Source organism: Atta cephalotes (genome assembly GCF_000143395.1).
Source record: "Atta cephalotes unplaced genomic scaffold scaffold00033, whole genome shotgun sequence".
NCBI lineage: Eukaryota > Metazoa > Arthropoda > Insecta > Hymenoptera > Formicidae > Atta > Atta cephalotes.
The window spans coordinates 1,442,963-1,455,063 of NW_012130097.1; the positions used below are offsets into that span (position 1 = coordinate 1,442,963).

Genomic DNA, 12,101 nt, shown 5'->3' on the forward strand with positions numbered 1-12,101 from the left:
CTATGTAAGTATTTTTTTAACCGCAGATTAACTTTGCAGATTTAAATCTTTTTCTATGCATTTAAAATAGTATACACAGTAATATAGTCCAAGCCAATCGACTTTATGCAAAAAAACAAAAAAAATGGAAAATTACAGTTTTATTATCGGCTTCTGGTATCGATTTGTAACAATATTTGCTTTAGATACAAGTTTTATACTTTGTACGTACAAAATAATCTTAGTTGGATTAGAGATTATATGAACAAGCAATATTGAGTTCTTAGAATTAGACTTAATATCTAATATGAAAGATTAATGGCTTAGAAAATTTGTGTGTATGTGTGCGTGCAATATTGGTGTCTAGTGTGTAGCGATGTGATGACACGTAAATCATATATGTGTAAGTTCTTGAATCAGTAAAGCAATCATGTCGGAGATGTCGAAGTTCAATTTTCATTTGGGATCCTTTCAAGGAGCGACATCGTTCGCTGAAAGCTCAAGAAAGACAAAATATTTGCGGATTGTGACGAAATCTGTAACAGCTGATTGACGCATTGATAATCGCAGTGCGATCGCGACTTCTTCGTGTCACCGCGAGATACCCAAACTCTCCAAAATCCGGATCCTGGGACATTCAATAAATCTTTCCGTACTGCGAAAGAAAAGTATATATCGTATTTGTGACTATAATTGCATGATAAAATAATTATGGTCAGGAGCATCATTTTTATAGTTATTATTGCTATAAATTAGTAACAATAATCTTATATGTATAGTTACAATTACGATATTTTACGAACGAATATTTTATAGTATAATTTACTAGATGCAAATAAGTATAATTTATGTGTAAGATAATCATACAATTAGTTGAATATATATTCGATGTTCAGATTACTATAATTCATATGATCAAAACAATTATATATTTGTAGTTGTTCCAAAAAATGACTTGTAAATTACAATTAAATTATGATTATTCCAATGATTTTTGTTCTCTCAGTGTGCGTATGCGTGCACGCACGCACGTATGCATGGTCGGGAGTGCGTCTACGCGTAATATGACATGTCAGGCCACGGTAGCGCGCCGCCAAAAATTCAATCCGGCATGTCAGCACGCCGCTGTGTGTATCAACATTGAAAAATCAATGGTAACCCGTGACGTAGGTGTCCCGCCTCAACAACAGCCAATGGATGCGCTAGTTCGTCCCTACCACTCTCGTCATGAGTCGCGAGACCCTCGTTTATCCACGCGCAGACCGGCGTGCTTATTCCGTAGCGAACTGCCGCATTGTACGGACGTGAGTTGAGAAACGGAACATTGCCGGAACAGGCGATACGCCAGCTGTAACTAAACGGAAAGGGCACGCATTATCGAGCATATCGCAAACGCACTTGTGCGAGCGCGACGTGTATGAAGTTTTCCAGTTCGATCTGCCGGACGAAGCGGTCATCGTCAACATCGTCGACACCGTCAGCGATTGATCGCAAAGCGGAAGAATTCTTCGGAGGCGAAAATTCTTAGCGAGAACTCGCAGGCAAGGCATCATCCATAGGAGCTACTGACGCGCCAGTGTAACGATTGGCCTTTTCTCTCTCTCTCTCTCTCTCTCTCTCTCTCTCACTCTTGCGTGGTGCGAGCCGTGCAAGGTCTTAAAACTTTCTAAGAGTATTTTAGAAAAGAGAGAAAGAGAGAAAGAGAAAGAGATTGCGGAACGTAAAAAGATAGGGACGAACCGGACAGGCGAAGTGTGAAACGGAGACCAGATAATAAAAGTCTACGAGATGGCGTTTATGATGCCTGTGGTGAAAAACGAATGGGACATTTATAAGACTAATAGGAGTCGACGATCGTCCGAGTGCTCGAATCCGCAGGCTTGTCGTAGCCGAAAGGTGAGTGGATGATGTTTATTTACTTTACATGGTGTGGCGTTTTTCAAATAGGCTTCGAGTGATTGAACGCTCCTTTGACGTGAGAGAGGATAGAAAATTGCCGGAACCATTAAGATACGCATATGTCATCATTATTCATGTTTAAATTTTCCTGCCTTTATTTGCGATACAAAATAAAAATGCAAATCGAAATTGATATTAAATAAGATAGATAACACTGAGAGAAAAGTGTTTTTTGTATTCGTGGTTTTTTATAATTCATGGTAAACAATTCTGGTTAAGAGTTTTATTTTTATAATTATTACTGCTGTAATACTAGTAATAATTATAATTAGAATTCTTTTAAAAAATAGTTGTCATTGAAAACGACTATAGATTATAATAGACTATAAATTATAATCCTTATAATTATTATTTCTAAAATGTTAGTAATAATAATATTTTTGGAGTCTAAAAAATGTACATTTGGCATCAAACATGATCATAAATTGTAGTTAAATTATGATAATTGCAATCATTTTTTCCTCAATTTCTGATGAGGAATATACAACTGCTAAAAAAAATGTCTATTGTTTCACGAAGCACTAATGGAAAAATGCTGTACCGAATATTAAAAAATAGTCTGATAATGTGCATTATTGGCAATATATTTAAAACATAAAGATTCTTCGCAAAAATTGATTTAATATTTTACGTACAAATACTTTGATATTTTACGTATATAATAAAAAAAGTATGGCAGTAGATAAAAGGAGCGAAAAAATTTATTTTTTAATATTGCCGTGTACGACTTTTTTATATCAAATGAGAAATGGGAGTTTAACTTTTTATCCATATTGCAGACTATTGCATGTTGTAACATGGCGATACGCTAAAAAAAAATCGAGTGTTAATAAATATTAATCTTCGTGCGTGATTGTCAACGTGTTCGGGGTTATAAAATGTCAAAAGCTTTTTTTAAAAGAGAGTTTTAATTTGCAAGATACTGCAATACAGTGAATTGAATGAATTCGGATGAATTCGACAATCCAGTTTACATCAACGCCAATGACGTAACTGCGCATCTTTATTGTCATATATATAGATTTTCCTTTAATCGTTTATTGACGGCAACATATAAAACAAAAAAGTTTGTAAATAATTCTTTTCTTTTTTTTGAAAGTTTACATGTTGAAATAATATCGTTTACAAAATTGCAAAAGACTCAACAATGGCGCCGGTCAGTTTTGATGCGTCATTCGCGCATTATATCGCATGTATATTATTAACTCGAAAGCATTGCAACCGTCGGCACGGAAAATGAAATATGCGTTTAAGGAAAATCATTATGCGCATACTTTCGCCGGCATATCTTGTTTATTGCACGGTTTTGAGATTATTTATGGGCGTTCGTCGGAAAAAGGATTGCGCGAATAGACAACGGGCAAGAAATCGAGAAAGAATGCCGCCACTGCACTAGTGCGATTTTTTCGCAGGTCTGGCGAACCGGCAGACACAGCCGTCTTGCGAAGTGCGGCACGTCCGATCGTCCTCCCGTCTCGGTTCTCATGGTAATCGGCCATTCTAGTTTTACGCGGCGTGTCGTTTCATTTTTCCAACCTGTCCGAGGCGTTTATTTCGAAAACAGATTTTGTTGTATTATACACGGGAAAAAACACAGCTGAAAACTTCACTGATTCAGCAAATCTATAGTCGTAATATACAAACAGTCAATTTTCTATGTTAAAATAGCAAAGTTGACAGCTGAATAACATTAGCGATTTGTTAAACATCAAATCTTCTTAATTATCGATGTTGAATTCGCGTAGTAAATTATAGGTTTGCTGTATCATCCAACTAATTTTTTTTTCGTGTATGACTTGTTAGAAATGAGATGAGCGTATTAAATATTGATGAGAAAGCTTTCAACAGCTGCTGCCTTTGTCAACCTTTTCGAAATAAACACTTCACTTAACTCCCATAGCTTCAGGAAATATCGATTGATTTACGTTCAAGAGTATCTCTAAAAATATGTTTTTTATTATTAATTAAAAGAAAATATTTATATTAAATATTTATATTAATAGAAGATATAATTGGGAAAGATGTATAAAGACATAAAGATATTATTGTTCTGTTTGTTCGGTATTGATACTAATATAAATATAGTATTGATTTTCTTGGAGCTATACAAGAGCTAATTACGATTTGTTATCCTTTTGATCGTTCCTGTGAAAATATCCTGCTTTTCTTATGTAATTATGTTATTTATGTGACATTGTGTAACTTAGTGTAATTGTGTACACATAATGCAAATTCCATGATAATGGAAATGTTGCGATCTTGAATTAACAGCAGAAATATATATTTTCATTTAAAATATGAAATTTTCTCAGGAAAATTTAGAACGATTTAACAAAATATTGATTATAATTAGATTTCGACTCAAATCATTAATAAATTAATTAAGTCAAATTAATATAAATAAAGAAGCAATTAAGATTTTATAGAAATCTAAATTTTTTTTTCAAATTAAATTCAAATTCATCGATAATGACACATGCTGCTTTAATCTGTGTAGTCCTTTCAGATTTGTCTCAATAACTGTTGCTTTTGTGATGTGTATGTATATTACAATTTTTACATGTCTTTTGTGTATGTTTTTAAATACAAAATTTTCAAATATAATATCTTTTCACATGATGGAAATAATTGATAATATAGAAAATTAATTCTAGATTGCGTGATACGTGCATCTCTAAAAGTTTTATTAACGTGAAATTAATTTGAGTTTGAAAAAGTGAACTTTCAGCCTTATCTATATGATGTTTTGAACTTGTTATGGAATTTTTTTTCAATCTTTAATATTTAAAATTTTCCATCGAGCTTATATCAAAGACAAGTTATCTCTAAATTTGTCATAAAAATGTTAATCGTGAGAAAGTTTGCGATCCATGCCGCAACAAGAGGAGTTTGATTGCTTCCTCTGAGCGTCAAGGACAGATCAAACTTTTTTTTTATGATTGACCGTATTCGCAACTCGCAACGTCGATCGTTCTTCTCGCGCCGGCGTTCGTCGATAAATAGCTCGGAAAAAGTCGGACCTTTTTTTTTCTCGTGACATCGCTGCCGTAAAAGATCAACTCGCCGCATTCAGAACCGGTTTCTCCCTTGGCATCACTAAACGTTCGACGAAATTGTATTTGCAGATGCTGAATAAGCACAGTCAATAATAGGTGACGATCGAAACCACGTGTCCCGACGGATAAATACACGCCGGCTAGAAATTTATTTTTAACACGACGTCGGCAGTTATGCGCATAATGTTGTGAATTGCACTCGGTTTATTGCGCTCGTAAATGTTATCGCAAATGTCATATTGCCGGTGGTATTGCAACTTTTGTGTTTATTTCATTTATCATTTACATATGAAATAACTTTATACAATAATAGTGACGACGGCAATTATAAATTAATTAACAAGAATTACATGGAATTATTGTAAATTCCATTAATGCGCTATCAATGTATGAGAAGTTTGGGCACAATGATGTAACATGTTTACTTATTACCGTATTTCCATAGTAAAGTGGTTTATACAAGTATCACTTATTATTCCGTCTTACTCGAATATTTTATAATTTTTTACTAAAAACATTTCTTATTTGTTAAAAGGAGATGAAATAAATAAATTACTATAAAAATGAAAAATTAATGAATAACTAAATATTTTAATATAATTAATTATTTAATATAATTAGTGAAAGTCAAAATAATTTCAGAATCCTATCTCTTTACAGAAATATAATATTAATCTAAAATAGTAAATTGCATGCGGTTTATTGCGGTCATAAATGTTATCGCGAATGTCGTATCATCGATTTTTGTGTTTATTTTATTATTTACATAAATGAAATAATTTTACGATAACAGTGACAACGGAAATTAATTAATGAGAGTTGCATGAAATTATTGTAATTATTAATATAGCAATATAGATAGAGAAGTTCAGATATAATGATAATAAGTGTTTACTTATCATCATATTTCCATGATAAAGCGGTTTCATAGTAAAGTTTATACAAATGTCACTTATTATTTCGTTACTCGAATATTTTGTATACCTTTAACATTAAAAGCACCAAAATTTCTTATTCGCTAAAAGGACGAATCGAAATTATATTAATAAATTATATTAATAAATATTATATTAATAAATTATTATATTATGAAAAAGTGATAAAAATACTAAATATTTTATTATAATTATTGAAAAGTGAAAAAGTTTTAAAATTCTATTTTTTAGAGAAACATAATATTAATCTAAAAAATACATATAATGACTGTTCAGTGTTTCTAGTGTTAATGGATATTTATCGTAGAGAATTTTTTTATGTTTAAAGTGTGAGTAATTGAATATGAGAGAATGAATAAGCGAGATAATTCCATGTGCATTAATTATCATGAGCTATGAATCATGAGCATTTTCTTTAGATAATTTTGAATAACAGATTTCACTTGTGATGTAAAAATTTGAGATTAATATCATAAATCGAAAGGTTGTGACGTCATACATTAATTATGTAATGTATGCTAGTGTGATTTAAGCTTTGTCAAATTATTTCTAATGGAAATATATTCCTGTAGGTCTAGGACGTTATGTGCAAAGTACTATATCTATGACATAATATTGCGCAAACTTCGGTTTCGCAACCTATCGTGCGGTGAACTCTCATACGGATTCTCAATCGTTGAAAGTTGCTTATCTATTTCATTCATTCTATAATCGCATAATTTGTAATAAAATGTAATAGTGTATATTTATATATCGCATATTTAATCTCAATTAAATTAATTCCTCAAAAGATAAATTATTATCAAAATTGATATGAAAATTGGAATAAAGAAATTTCTTGAAATTATTCATATGTCTTACATAATTCTATGAATCATTCATTATGTTGCATTTTTAAATCATTCATTATGGCTTATTTTTAAATTCTTAGTTTCTTCAATTTTTACGTTTCCACATTTTAATTACTGCGATAAATTTTTTATGCCATTTCATAAAGTAATAATGATAACAGAAATTTTGTATTACCTAATGTATTGCATAATTGCTAGGCCGATAAGTTATCGTTTTCTCATCAAAGTTTTTTCTGATTTGAGATGTGATAGTCTTAAAGATTAATATTTAAAAAAACATTCAATTTTTTTAAAAACCATAAATCTATACTTTTTTAAATATGTAATAATTAATGATACTGTTACAAAATTAAAAGATTTGTCGAAAAGATTTTGCTCAAGAATGAGATAATTCCATAGCTCTTCAACCGTGAAGAGACTGCTGTATTACGGGAATATTGCGGCTTTAACAGGAATATGCGACAAAAGTTATGTGCGTGAAAAAGATATTCGCAAGATACAACACGACAAGATGACATAACTGTTTCCATTTTGCGTAAGCTAGCAATCTTCGGTTTCGATCCGGATAATTTTGCGATGCCGTTTCTTGAACTTGATACACTTAAAGTAAAAGATAGAATAAAGTAAAGATAGAATATCTACGAAAGATAAGTAGTTTGTAAATGAGGAACGATGCAAAAAGGACAGAAACAAAAAAACGCGATTGTGCGGATAAATATCTTCATTGCAACTTCTCAATTTAGCTCTTTTATTCTTTTCCTCGTTTATTTTTAAATAAAATCTGATAATTGCATTGATTATTAAATAAATCAAGATTATTTTGAGATGAATAAAATATTTAAAAATATTAAAAGATTTTAAAAATATTTAAGCATACATATTTTTTATATCTTTTATATAAGTAATTATAATTTTTTATATTATTATTTGAAATACGATCATTCATAACGTGATAATAATTATGTATGTACGTAATCTGGTTAATAAAGTAGCGATTAATTAGTTATTAGCAATTAATTATTAGTTATTTAGTTATTATTAAATTAATATAATAATCATCAAATATAGATATTTATGATCCATTATTATTAAATTATTAGAATAATGATTAAATATGGATAAAATATGCTATATTCCTAATATTTCGTTCTATATATAATACATAATGAGGAGTTAATTTCCGTCACGGGTAATGCGTTGTACTGTTATAAAAACGCGTGAACGGGATATTTTTAATCAACTCTTTGTCCTTCCATGCCGATATTTAGAGCCAACTTGAGCACGTGACACTGAAAGTTACAAGTACGCAGTACGATAGAGATATGATTATTATTGCCAGAACATGCAATCTCATGAGGAATCATTGTCAATTATATAACACGAAGCTTAGTTTGTGTATTGCGCATTTTTTTTTAATCTATGTGACATGCATTATCGCATGATACAGTCGCCTAATTATAATATATTGCATATTTTCGTGAAATTTTTTTCTGTTTAAGTATGCTTACCGTGTCGGAGAACATAAATATTGAAATTATTAATACTGAATTAGATATAAATTTATGCATTTAGATTAATGTACGTATAAATTTTGATAGCAATACTTCAAACTCTAAAAATATCCATAAATCACATTCGAATTAATTCCAAAAGCTATAATATAATTAAATAAATTGAAATATATGCCTGTTGGCTATTAATGATTGAAACATATATTTAATTATGAAATAAACTATAATATTTTGAGTAGCATAAAGGATTAATACAATAACAAATTATTATTTATAGTTTCCTCGGGAAATTATTTGGGGACTTAATTATTTTTATAATATTATATAATATTATATAATATTTGTACATGTTTTAATTTTAAAAAATTGTCACTTGTTATTAACAATCCCTAAGCTGTACATGAAATATTAATTTTTGTCTATTTATTTATTTAACCTTTTCTTTTCGGATTAAAATTTTCAGTTTACATCTCACAAGATATTAATTATCAAACGAAATTAGATTTATTTGCGCGTCGCATACGATTAACATGAAACTCAGAGCATTAATGAATCTTGAACAAATCAGCTGCAAATAAATTTCAAACACCTGTTCTGAACTTGTGCTGTATGCCGAGCACAGTGAATAATCGATCATTGTTCTTATTTTCACTACTTCTATTTTTATCTCGTATTACGCTCCGATAAAAGGTTCTTTATTAATACGAATAAGGGATCGCAATAAGATTGAATGAGAAACGTTTACAAGCAACAGACTCCACTTGCGCCCGTATCAATACAAATTGTGTTGTATTTCACCTCTGATACGTAGGATTGCGTAACCACATGTAATACAACAGCGAGAGTAAATTCGGTATATAGGTAAGATTAGAATCAGAGGAGCAAAGCGAGTTAATAATCGCTGCGACAATAAACATTGTGTACTCTGTACTTAAATAAAAATTATTATATTCGAGAATTTTTAATAATGCATACGATACATTAATAATTCTTTACACATTTTAATCCATTTCTTTCCACCGTCTTGTTTATATTTTTTTTAAAGTATCTTTTTAGTTCTCTATATACAATGTATATAATCCATATACATAAAAGAAATTGAAAAAATATTTCATATGGAGCATTTATATAGAGAAAGAAGATTTTATCTTGTAAATATGATGATGAAGAGAAATAGATTAATAATTTTTTATGTTTATATATTTATGTGTTAATTAAAAATAAATAAAATTCTAGAAGATGACAAGAAATTAAACAACTTTATGTTAAAAAAATATTGAGCTCTAAAATATGAAGAAGAAAAATTAGAAGAACATTTATTATTTAATTTTTATGAGAACATAAAGATCTATATTCTTGCACTTCATTCAAGAAATGGATGCGTAAAATGGATGATTAAAGAGAATAAAAAATAATTTAAATAAGGTTCTTGATGTCATAATTAAAGCTTGAAATGATTAATTAGTTTAATAAATTGTTGATAAAATCTATTTAGAAAATATGAGAATCACTGTCTGAACTATCAATCTCGTTGGCGAGATTACACATTATATGTGTAAATGGAGAGACACACATGAAACAAATCTGATCTAATCAGCCACTTACCTCCTCCTACCGCGATGACACGACGAGTACGTGATCTCAAGTTCGACGTAGATCGTACGTGGAAAAGGGCACGTACGCGTTTGCGTGTCGAATATATGCACATGAGTCATATATGCACGATATAGATATTTTCCAATTTTTATTGTGCTTCAGCGTTGAATAATTCAGGATGATTCGGCCAGTTCGCACTCGACAACCTCGCAAACATGCAAATCAATTAGCCAAATGACATCGTTATTGTCGCATAGGAATTGCATACATTTCATTTGTGAGAGAAATGATGCATGTTCTCATGCGAATTTATTGCGCACCCGTAACAGTTATTGCCATTATCGCGATTCTCTTGACATTAAGGTACATATTTGGACATAAATGCTGATTAAAGAAAGTTGCGGTTAGTTTTCAAAATATTATTACTCGGTGCTTTCAAATGCATTCCTTTTCGATCTTTAACATCTTATCAATATACAAATATTGCATGAATTATATCTTGATTGATATCTTATCATTAAAATTTTAAATCTTAAATATTTTAAATCCATTACTCGATATTTTGAATCGTCTTAGAATATATCAAAGGCAACTTTCTATTACATTAAATTAAAGTAATTTGAAATGGTGAAATTATTTGTAATATATTTTATATAATATAAATAGAAATATTTATAATTTTTTTATTTGATCGCATTATTTACAGCGCAAAGTTTGTTGGAAAAATCATTATTTAATTATTACGCGAATTTTAAAAAAATTAGCAATAAATAATGAAGATAAGTATTTAAAAGAAATCTGTTGACACAATCTGTCTCATTGTACAAAAATGTAATGAAATTCTTCACATGTATATCAAATTAAATATCAATTGAAAGATTAATCAATGTCTATCAAAGGTCATCAGGTTTTTTTTAATCATGCAGGCTTGCCATTAAAATCAGGGAAGTGTCAAGAAAATTGAAAATAGTCAGGAAAATCAGAAAAATTATGGAATTTTAAAATAAGAGAAATTGGTGGCAATTCTGTTATGAATTTTGATTTGGAGAGAAGATAAAAAATGAAGGTTCGGTTAATAGGATTTCGTTTATGTCTATTACTTGCACGTGTTAAAATAGCGGAGTTCATCATAGCTTTCACTGTTCGCGCAATAAGCAACAGACAAATAACTTTGACAAAGTGCGCGAAATCTATCGTTATCGCGACGAATTAGAATAGAATCTGGATGAAAGCTGATGAATTGAAAGGCAAATCACGCGAGTAAAGATTACTATAATTGTAATGATGGAATTCGCTAATGGTTTTGATTATGGTTGATGATTCGCCCTTGCGCGTTGATAAATTATCTAATGCCTTAGGGACAAACAGTCACCATTAAAATATTAATATAATAAGCCTGATTTGATGAAATAACTTATTTTTGGTTATAATTTCAATAATAATAATTATTTTACAATATATTCTAGTAACATCTAACGGTGACTTTACGAACTTTTGCAAACACCTAATATAAAAACAGATTTTCTGTAATCTTGATGCCAATAGTGTACATGATAAGACATGGAAAAATTTTACCTAGAAAACTTTCCCCATAATCCGGAACATACCGGTTTTTTTGGTCGTAGGTATCCGAGTGTTCCAAGTCGGAGGGACCGTCGTTGTCGACCTCCCCCGGTTCCGACTTTCTTACCTCGCCGGCGCACCGGTCCGTGCCGCTGACCTCGCGGCACTTCTCGAGGACGTCTTCAAGGGCGTCGCAGAGCTCTCTCCAGAGCCCGAGCAAGAGCACGAGCACGTCGCCGCCGAAGACCGGCAGCTCGAACTCCCTCAACAAGTTTCATAATCGATTGGTGGATAAGCTGAAGCGCTCGCTGAAGAAGGCGGAAGATTGCGCGGAGGATCAACGTAACCTATCGTGAAACAATCAAGGGGTTTTGGGCCGGCCACCCGCGTCCGGCTCGAAACCGATCGAGATCCGACGCACTTCGGCACCCGTTACCGTATCCGAGTCGAGCAGCAACATGGCGGCGCGCTCGTGTCCGGATCCGCCTTCAGCTTGGTAAAGAAGAAAAAGAAAGGAGAAAGAAAAAGATGATAATGACGAAGGAAACGAGAGTAACGGGGAATGTGTGCGAATATGCGAGAGAGTATGGTCGAGAGAGAGAGAGAGAGAGAGAGAGAGAGGAGGAGGAGAGAGAGAGAGGAGGGAGGGGG

The 12,101-nt window shown here is 31.5% G+C and overlaps 1 protein-coding gene across 1 annotated transcript; it reads left to right on the plus strand.

Annotated features, from left to right (window-relative positions):
* Positions 1–1,767: 1,767 nt before the first annotated feature.
* On the plus strand, positions 1,768–11,964 carry LOC105621362. Its single transcript, XM_012202827.1, has 2 exons — positions 1,768–1,875; positions 11,513–11,964. The coding sequence occupies exons 1-2, from the start codon at positions 1,768–1,770 to the stop codon at positions 11,804–11,806; spliced, it is 402 nt and encodes a 133-aa protein (XP_012058217.1). The 3' UTR covers positions 11,807–11,964.
* The last annotated feature ends 137 nt before the right edge of the window (positions 11,965–12,101 follow it).

Excerpts from the sequence above, each read along its gene's own strand:
- LOC105621362 (XM_012202827.1), top strand. The coding sequence starts at position 1,768 with ATGGCGTTTATGATGCCTGTGGTGAAAAACGAATGGGACATTTATAAG. Across the intron at positions 1,876-11,512 it reads AGGCTTGTCGTAGCCGAAAG|GTATCCGAGTGTTCCAAGTC; the intron begins GTGAGTGGATGA and ends TTTTGGTCGTAG.